Source organism: Branchiostoma floridae, chromosome 6 (assembly GCF_000003815.2).
Source record: "Branchiostoma floridae strain S238N-H82 chromosome 6, Bfl_VNyyK, whole genome shotgun sequence".
In the NCBI taxonomy this organism is placed as follows: Eukaryota; Metazoa; Chordata; class Leptocardii; order Amphioxiformes; family Branchiostomatidae; genus Branchiostoma; species Branchiostoma floridae.
Window position 1 is genome coordinate 19,832,455 of NC_049984.1, and position 8,648 is coordinate 19,841,102.

Here is an 8,648-nt window from a genome sequence, read left to right on the forward strand (position 1 = left end):
TCTTTTGGAGATGGTCATCGTGGACGAGGCCCACTGCATGGACCAGATGGGTCATGAATTCCGCCCTACCTACCTACAGCTCTCCAAACTTGCAGAACTGCAAACACAAATTGTTGCATGTACAGCAACTGCCACCCCCACAACAAAGGAGTTCATCATCACAAACCTTCAGATGGGGGAATGCCGTACCTTTTACCACTCAGTGGACAGAAGGAATATTCAATACTGTGTGCAGTTAAAGGGGAAGACGAGGGAGGTGTGCCATGGCCAGGTGTGCGAGGTGGTTCTGGAAAACAAGGATCAGTGTGGCATCGTTTATTGCCAGACAGTAAGCGATGTCAAGGACATCCACTATCACCTACAAGAAAACGGGGTAAGAACAGTAAAGTACCATGGCACAGGGACAGGACAGAACGAGAGGGAGGGAAGACAAAGTTTGTTGGACTGGCAGAGAGGCCTAAAGGATGTGCTTGTAGCGACAAAGGCGGCAGGGGCAGGGATAGACAAACCCGACGTGAGGTTTGTCGTCCACCTTGGCTGTCCCTCCTCTGTCCCTGACTACCTACAGGAATCGGGACGTGCCGGGCGGGACGGAAGGCTGGCGAAGGCAGTCCTGTTGTACAGCCCAAAGGACAAGTCTTTGCACGTAAAGAGGATCGGAGAGATACAGGACGAGGCATACAGGGCGGGAGCTATCAGAAGACTCTCTGACATCATCAACTTTTGCGAAACAGAACTGTGTCGAAGGAAGATTTTGTTGGAGGCTTTTGCAGAGGATACGACCTCATTTGAATGCAACAAAACTTGTGACAATTGTCTCAACCCAACTGTGGCAAGAGAGATTGTCCTGACCACAGAAGCTGCCAGAATGGTGAGGTGCGTGTCTGCTATCCGGCATACTGTGACACAGCCACCTTCATCTCTACTGGCTAGAGTTTTCCTTGGCCTTGGGTCTGGACAAGAGGTGAAGAAGCAAAAGTTGGATCAGCTACCTGAGTTTGGTCTGGGAAAAAACTCTGGCTTCAATCTCAAAATGTGTGAAAGATTTATCCGCAAATTAACTAGGATAGAGATTCTTCAAGAGGTACTAGTGCCTGTGAGTGACACTCGCAAGTTTGCCTCTCTGTACATCCTCCCAGGGAGGATGGCAGAGTCTACAATTCAAAATGATGTAAATGTCACCTTATTCATAAGGTAACTTTTTATTATGTCTATGTATATAGTTATCACGATGTTTATGTATATAGTCATGTCATGTAAGCCAATGAGGGCTATATGATAAGAGTATGAATGATGTAAATGTCACCTTATTCATAAGGTAACTTTTCATTATGTCTATGTATATAGTTAGAATGATGTTTATGTATATAGTCATGTCATGTAAGCCAATGAGGGCTATATGATAAGAGTATGAATGATGTAAATGTCACCTTATTCATAAGGTAACTTTTCATTATGTCTATGTATATAGTTAGAATGATGTTTATGTATATAGTCATGTCATGTAAGCCAATGAGGGCTATATGATAGGGTTTATTTGGAAATTATACCTCTTTCTTTAAGTGCATCTATTGTCAACTTGCTTCAATCATTTTGGTATCAGTGTCAACTTGTATATTTATGACAGTATATTTTTTGGGGATTTATTTCCTGTTTGTAGCAAGGCTTCTTTGTAATCTGCAGCTATTCTGAGTCAGGGTATTTGATATTCTTTCGTGATAGAACAACATGTATTTAACATCGAGGGAAGTACAATGTACTTCCATATAATGTATGACTTGTTCCTCTCAATTAGAAGGGATTATTGCCTGTCTATTTTTACATAAATGTTGTAAGAGGTTTTGTATGTACAGCTTTTATCTCAATACATAACTGCTGAATTGACTGGAAGCTGTGAATTGCTAAAGTAGAGAGATAAGTTAATGGAGACCATTTCAATTGTTGTGTTATAAAGCTCATCTCACACTACAAATGACAAGTAGAAGTAGTATGTATATACATGTCTTTTATTTACATGCTTGTAAAGTACAGCTCAAAATTACATCATACCTCTTTCAAGTGGGTATGCGGTGTGAATTACCATGAATACTCAAACCTAGAGTACTGATAGTACATGTGCAGAAGTAGTTCTTAAGATAATACAGCCAGTGTAAATCTCTATCAATACCTGCACACCTTGACATACCAATTTTGTGTTATGCCTTAAGAAATAAATGGCAACATTTGCAATGACAATGAAAATTTAGTTCACACGAATGCTTCCTTCACACCACTGGTAATTTGAATGATTCACAGTTAATAGTATGCAAAATGTAACAAACCTTCAAATGCAACTGTCCCTCAGGTACAATAATACAGAGATGCCTATCACATTTTGTCTGATAAACAAAACTTTGACTTACATTTACAACACATAAGAAAAATAAGCCGCTGTACTCACACAAAAAAGTCACATTATAGTTGTACAGATTCTACTATTATATAAGGGCTGGGTTTGGCAATAACTGCTGAACAGGAATACAAGGCAATGGTTCCAGCTGTAATCTTTCAGCCCTAATCTAACATGTCTATGTATAAATCTATCAATCACCATATTAATAATACAAATCACTGTTGGCACATTTGCCATGAGCACAGAATACACTCTTCTCCTCTGTGGAAGCGTGGCCAGACATAGTCTGTCAAAGTTTGACCTGACTTTGTCACAGCAGGTACTTCATTCTCAATTCTGCAAGAATATTTTCCCTGTGCACAGAGCTGTCATTTCTGTAAATTTAGTCTCCAAGCAGACCCTACGGTGCCTTAGAGATAATATCAAAGCTGGCAAAGGAGTATAGCCCGCCAAAGGGAGATAGCCCGCCAAAGGGAGATAGCCGGCCAAAGGGAGTCAAACGGGTGCCAGTATACCAAGTCCCTGGCCAGCTTTGATACTATTTTTAAGGCACCGTAGGGTCTGCTTGGAGACTATGTAAATTCTGTCAGAAACATTTATACGTAACTGAAGACATCGCGAGAAAACATACAGTGAGTGTAAAACATATCATTCTGCAGGCACATTTGCCCTGTACACAGTTTGAACTCGCCTCCTCTGAGGATACACATCGTACATTTTCCTGTCAAAATTGGCCTTGACCTTTTCACGGCCTTTTACATATACATCAATACAATCATTTAGAACAAACTTGCCACTGAAAGGATATGCCTTGGCCTTTCGGCGTTCAGTGTTGTGGAGAAAGAACTGCTCCTTCAAGCAATACATGCAGACCAAAATCTGGTCTGGAAGTGCTGAGGGTTCACTATGGCGCTTTGTGTGGTGAACATCAAAGCCACCTCTGGATTTGTAGCAAGCCCTCGCACTTCCTACCAGTTGCAGGTTCACATTCAACCTCTGCAAAGTTTTCAGTGTTGTTTGGCCTGAGCAATACTGCTTCAGAGGCTTCACAATGTAAGACTCAACATACTCGTCATTTGCAATATTGTGACCAGCCTTCCCTTCAACACTTACAGAGCAATTCTGCCTAACCATCATCCTGGTAGCAATCGGCCATGCTGCTGTCACGTTTACAACATGCGACAGCGCCTCAATCCAATAGTTCTTCTTCTTGGATTGGGCAAATATGGGCAACAACAACAGCCAAACAGTCTCTCTAGCAGCACCTATCCCATTCTTAATCGCACTATAATACAACCTTAGCAGTGGCCCAAACAGGTTTACAGACTGGATCCTGTAGCGAAATGCCACATCCTCTTCTGAACAAGAACTTATCCACTCTTTAAACTTAGTTAGTAGCAGTGTACCCTTATCTGGACCACAGCTTGAAAGCTCTACTTCAGTGGGGAACATGTCAGACTGTTTGAACTCAAGTACAGCACAAAGACCATATCCGTAAGCCACGTCTCGATTGGCCTCTCTGATTAGCTGTAAATTGTTCTCCTTAAACTTATCCTTACCATACGTTTCTTTTTTCACTTTCTTTCTCTTGAGGACATCAGATGTTATGTGATAGAGTCCTCCGGGACCTTGAGACTTAGCAAAACACTCTTCAACATAACCTGCAGCATGCAGGTCCCCTGGCATCTCTGCAGTCCAGCCAAATGCAACCTCGTCACTTAACCTGCAGTGCCTGTGGTTTTTGGTTGTAAGGCCGTCCCCAACAGTGACATTTGGGGCATTCTTTCTATGGAACACATAGCCATCGTCACTGACATGAACTTCCTGTATCTGGCTAGCCAGGGTATCGACTTCACTGACACTTTCAACCCCCTCACCTGAAAACTGCATGTAAATATCTATACCTTCAGTGGCTGGGGCTACATAGTTTTCCAATAGGAACATAGTGTCATTCTGGCCCGTCCTTCTAGCAAGGGTTAGTGGAGACGGAAAATGCATGAAAGTGATACCGTCTACGCTTACTCCCTGGGTCTCCAGGAGACACTTAACCATTTCTGTATCATGCCTGAGTACAGCGAGACAAAGGGGTGTAGCTCCACACCCTTCTTCACTATCTACATTTACACCTGCAGCTACTAGATACCTTAATAGCTTCACATTTCCTGTCTCTACAACTACGTGGACTAGACTACGCTCTAAATGATCTACAATTCCATCCCAACTGTCCCTAGAGTCCAGCACGTACTTGGCAAACTCAGCTGTGTCTGCTGCATTCCCTGCTCTCTCTGCAACGGCAAGTCTGTCCTCCATATTCGAAAGAACAGTTTTCATTTTCTCGTCTCTGTCCTTCCATCTCTGCTTCAGAGAACTGAGATGTCGAGAGTTTACAGGTACCTCCGCGTCATCTTCTTCCAGTGCCACGTCTGCTTCCCCCTCATCATCCCAAGAGTCGGCTGCAATGGCGTTTAGTAGAACGGTTTGATCTGCCCTGTGTTGATTTATACTTTGGTTGAATTCATACCTCTTTCTGGCTGCTGTGATGTCAAACTGGATGTTGTGTTCATTAAACGGCAAGTATTGGGTTTGACTTCTTTCGATTGGAATGCCAAACTCTCGAGCAAACTCTTCGTCAATACAAGCTGTTCCAGTTAATGTTGCCTCATTTTCAGTTGACAAGGGAAGTATGAGTATGTCCGATTGTTTACATTTCAGTGGCTTTGCTGCTGGTTTGTGTTTTATTACGTGGGTTTTGGATGACTTGAAGGACTGTCCTGACATCCATGCTTTTTGTTCTGCCAGGGTTTTCTGTGACTGTTGTCGTGTGTCTTCTGGAAGTTGGTTCAGACCTATGTCTAGAAGCTCAAGGTAAAAACTGTCCTGGGCCTCTTCCCATATCTGTGCCAATTCGGGATGGGTATCGATGAAAACATCATCCACAATGACGTCTTCCACGGGTTTCTGAGGCATCTCTGCGGTGTCCTTTGCTTCGAAAAGTTCCTTGATGCCTTCCAGGTCTGGCTTCAGCGCCATCCGAACAGTGAAGTTCCACATCCGTGGCTTCCCTTTTAACACTCTCATGTGACGCACGGCTCTGAAGATGTTGATGTTGTCATACGCAAATATGACAGGTCCATTGTCGCCAAACTTGCAGTCGATGACGGGTTGAAAGTTCTTCAGTCGCTCCCCCATGAAGCCCATTAGGGTGTCCCAGCTTTCTGACAAGCCGAGATGCTGTAACAGTGACACAAACTGTTTGCCGGCTCCGTAAGACACTGCGACAAGGCCAAACAGAATGCTCACGTCATTGCTGGCTCGGGCGCTCCGCAAGTCCAGCAGGCCACAAAGAGCGTGTGTCGCACTCTTAAGCTTCACAGCATCAGTTTTCAGCTTGTTTTTTGAACTTCTGTCCGTTACAATTAATGTCCATAAAATGGAGTGTATGAGGGGACAGCTTTCATGTAGAGATTCGGCCAGGTGACTGAAGAATGTTTCTGGCACTTCATCAATGACTCTGTCCCTCACACCCAAGTTCACCATGCTTTCAAACTTCTTCATTTCCTCTGACAGCCTTGTTCGTTGCTCCAATGACAGGTGGTACCCACTTTTCATGTGTTCATTAAGGCTTTCCGCATGTTCCTTATACAGCCGTACAAGGGTGGACACAAGCTTGTTCCTTTTACTCCACAGCTCCGCAAACTGTGAAGATGCCTGCTGCTCTCCACCAAACTTGGCGATGCTTGCCCAGCTTTCCTCTAGCTCGAGGTCGACCTTCTCGATCAGTTTTCTAATGTTTTCAATTTGGTCTGTGCTGCCTGTGCCCAGCTGCAGATTACCCAACACGGGTAGCTTCCACCTTAAGCCTTTCAGAATCTTGTGGTGCTTGTCGTAGTCATAGGAGAACACAGAAGCCGTTATTTTACAAAGTGACCTCCCTGATATCCTGGCACCCTCTGCCAACGCTTCCTCCTCCTCCTTGTTAGAACACTGCATGGCCATTTGTTTGCAGTGAGCTTGCACCTGACTGAGTATCTCGTCCTGCGAAAGGCTTCCTTCCTCGCGCTGACATTCTTCCAGCCTTTCCAGCAGGTATCCTCGTACAGCCGAGCATTTTGTTTCATTTTGTCTCCGTTTAGCAGAAGGCTGAGGAAGGGACTTGGATTTGGGTGTCAGAGTTCGCTTCTTGTCTTTCATTGGTGTTTTACTTTTAGTCGGTGTAGTTGCAAGTGGCGGTGACAGGTCTGGTAGCAGGCTAGCCAGTGGCTGGTCATCATCAGATGTCGCTTCTGCGCATGTTCTTAGTGTCTTTGTTGGGGTTGTTGCCAAGGATGGTGGTAGCAACCTGGCCAGCGGCTCATCATCCGATGACGTGTCACTGTCATCCATTTCTGCCATTAAAAAAAATGGTTACTAGCTGACAAGCGTGATCATCATTTATACAAACTTACAATACTTTGTTAACTAGTTTGCATATCAGACCATAAAAGTAAAGCTTACCATCAAAGGTATCCTATAAACAGACTGCAAAATGGAACTCGTTAGACAGAAAAGTCTGAGTTATAAATTTGTCATACCAAAAGAATTGTAATATATGAGTTGTAAAGCATTGCCTCACCTGAATATACACACTCTTCACTTCCTCCAGTAAGTCACTTCCTCCTTGTCGTCAAGCTAGGACAGGAATATCTCAGGACACACCTAACAATGGGAAAGTTTTATCAGGGTGGTACAAAACAGACTGGCATTCTTTCCAAGAAAAACACATGTAGCTCTAATGTACTTGGTCATCCAGCTGTAAGCCACAGATTATATGCATCCAAAATATGAACATCAAAATTCAAATGGCTGATTCTTGCTTTACTATCCATTTCTAAATTAGACCCCCCCCCCCAAAAAAAAAAAGAATTTTGAGCTGGGAATTCATAAATGAAAATGGCATTGCTAAAATAAATATATAAAAAATGTAGCAAAAGTTATACATAATAACGCATTACTCCCCCAGCAAATGTATCCTAGAAATAGAGAGTAAATTGGGAGCTGTTTGAATTTAAGGTACCCACCCTGAGGGCGTTGCCAAAAACACCCCCCCCCCCCCTCCACGTGAATGAACTACTAACTTTCCACTTCACCATACCAATCATCAGCAAATTTGCGGCGAAAATAGCAATCGCCGCCCAATCTTTGTATATCAGAGGGGACATAAATGAAATATGAAGTTCGGGGCGATCTTATGTCTACAAAAATACGCGATGACTTTGAGCAAATTACCAAGATCGTAAACAGCATGGCGGCCATCTTTTCCGATAAATAACATCCGAGTTTAGCCTACCGCATCGGTCTATTAAGATGCACATAATCCAAAATTTTGCGCCGATGGGAATATATGGTCAACATAGTATGGCCACAAATTGATATAAAAGTGCAAATTTTCCATTTGGAGTAAAAACGACGCGATGAAAAGCGTGCATGTATAAACTTGCATAAATTACGATAAATTTTTTTACAGTTTTCAAACCGACATCACGAGTCGTGGAATCCTATTCAGACAATTATTTACCTTGTTCCAAAGACTATTCGCATCGTAGATTACACATATAGATTTTTGAGGCACTCATGTATCTATAAAGTGTGAAAAACTTACCTCGAAAATCGGCGACTCCCGTGCAGAAATCGCGACTCCCATGTAACCAATTCTGGCAGCGTCCTGACGCGCCAGTAGCTCTCCTTCCCAGGTTTATATCGCTTCCCCCAGCATGCTTTGCGCGGAAAAGTTACACTCGTACCCAGGTTACCCAGGACACAAAGACTTGGTAAACACGAAAAGGCGCCCCGCTATGCTCAGTGGGCCCGGGGCGTGGATCTAATTAAAGGACGCTGTGGAGGAGCGTGGTGTGGAACTATTTTCTGGCGGCACTTGTGTACATCCTGTCTGGGGAGGGTATTCGGTGGCGAGGGATGACGAGGCTCACGTAGGGTTTGTACAACGAGTGGATGTGGATAATGCAGAAAATGCAACTGGTGTTGGGTCGTGACTTGCAGTTTCCTCATGTAGCTTGACGCAGCGAATAATATTTTATATAATAAAAACTTCAACTTCTACTACCGATTAAAATAGTTGAAAGCGCTAAAATTTTTCGACCATAGCTAATTTCTCGTCAGACAAAATTGAAAATTAAGTTGTAATTTGGTTTTTAGACATAGCTACAGGTAGGTAAGAAAACAAAGGCACCATGCCAAGGGCCACTTTTGGACAACCAGG

The 8,648-nt window shown here is 43.4% G+C and overlaps 2 protein-coding genes across 3 annotated transcripts; one reads left to right on the top strand and one right to left on the bottom strand.

Moving 5' to 3' along the window:
- Positions 1-9: 9 nt before the first annotated feature.
- LOC118417996 (ATP-dependent DNA helicase RecQ-like) lies at positions 10-1,567 on the top strand. The gene has a single exon (XM_035823785.1). It carries the CDS (start codon positions 11-13, stop codon positions 1,196-1,198), a length of 1,188 nt encoding a protein of 395 aa, XP_035679678.1. The 5' UTR covers position 10; the 3' UTR covers positions 1,199-1,567.
- Positions 1,568-2,892: 1,325 nt separating this feature from the next.
- Positions 2,893-8,272, bottom strand: LOC118417997. Of its 2 annotated transcripts, XM_035823786.1 has the most exons (3): positions 8,031-8,272; positions 7,005-7,087; positions 2,893-6,777 (listed from the first exon to the last, which is right to left on the bottom strand). In XM_035823786.1, exon 3 carries the CDS (start codon positions 6,773-6,775, stop codon positions 3,041-3,043), a length of 3,735 nt encoding a protein of 1,244 aa, XP_035679679.1. In that variant the 5' UTR covers positions 6,776-6,777; positions 7,005-7,087; positions 8,031-8,272; the 3' UTR covers positions 2,893-3,040. The 2 variants fall into 2 exon arrangements, with proteins under 2 accessions (XP_035679679.1, XP_035679680.1); XM_035823787.1 differs by lacking the exon at positions 8,031-8,272 and having other exon boundaries at positions 7,005-7,623.
- Between the last annotated feature and the right edge of the window lie 376 nt (positions 8,273-8,648).

What these genes read in the sequence shown, in the direction of transcription:
- LOC118417996 (XM_035823785.1), top strand. Translation starts at nt 11, where the DNA reads ATGGTCATCGTGGACGAGGCCCACTGCATGGACCAGATGGGTCATGAA.
- LOC118417997 (XM_035823786.1), bottom strand. Translation starts at nt 6,775, where the DNA reads ATGGATGACAGTGACACGTCATCGGATGATGAGCCGCTGGCCAGGTTG.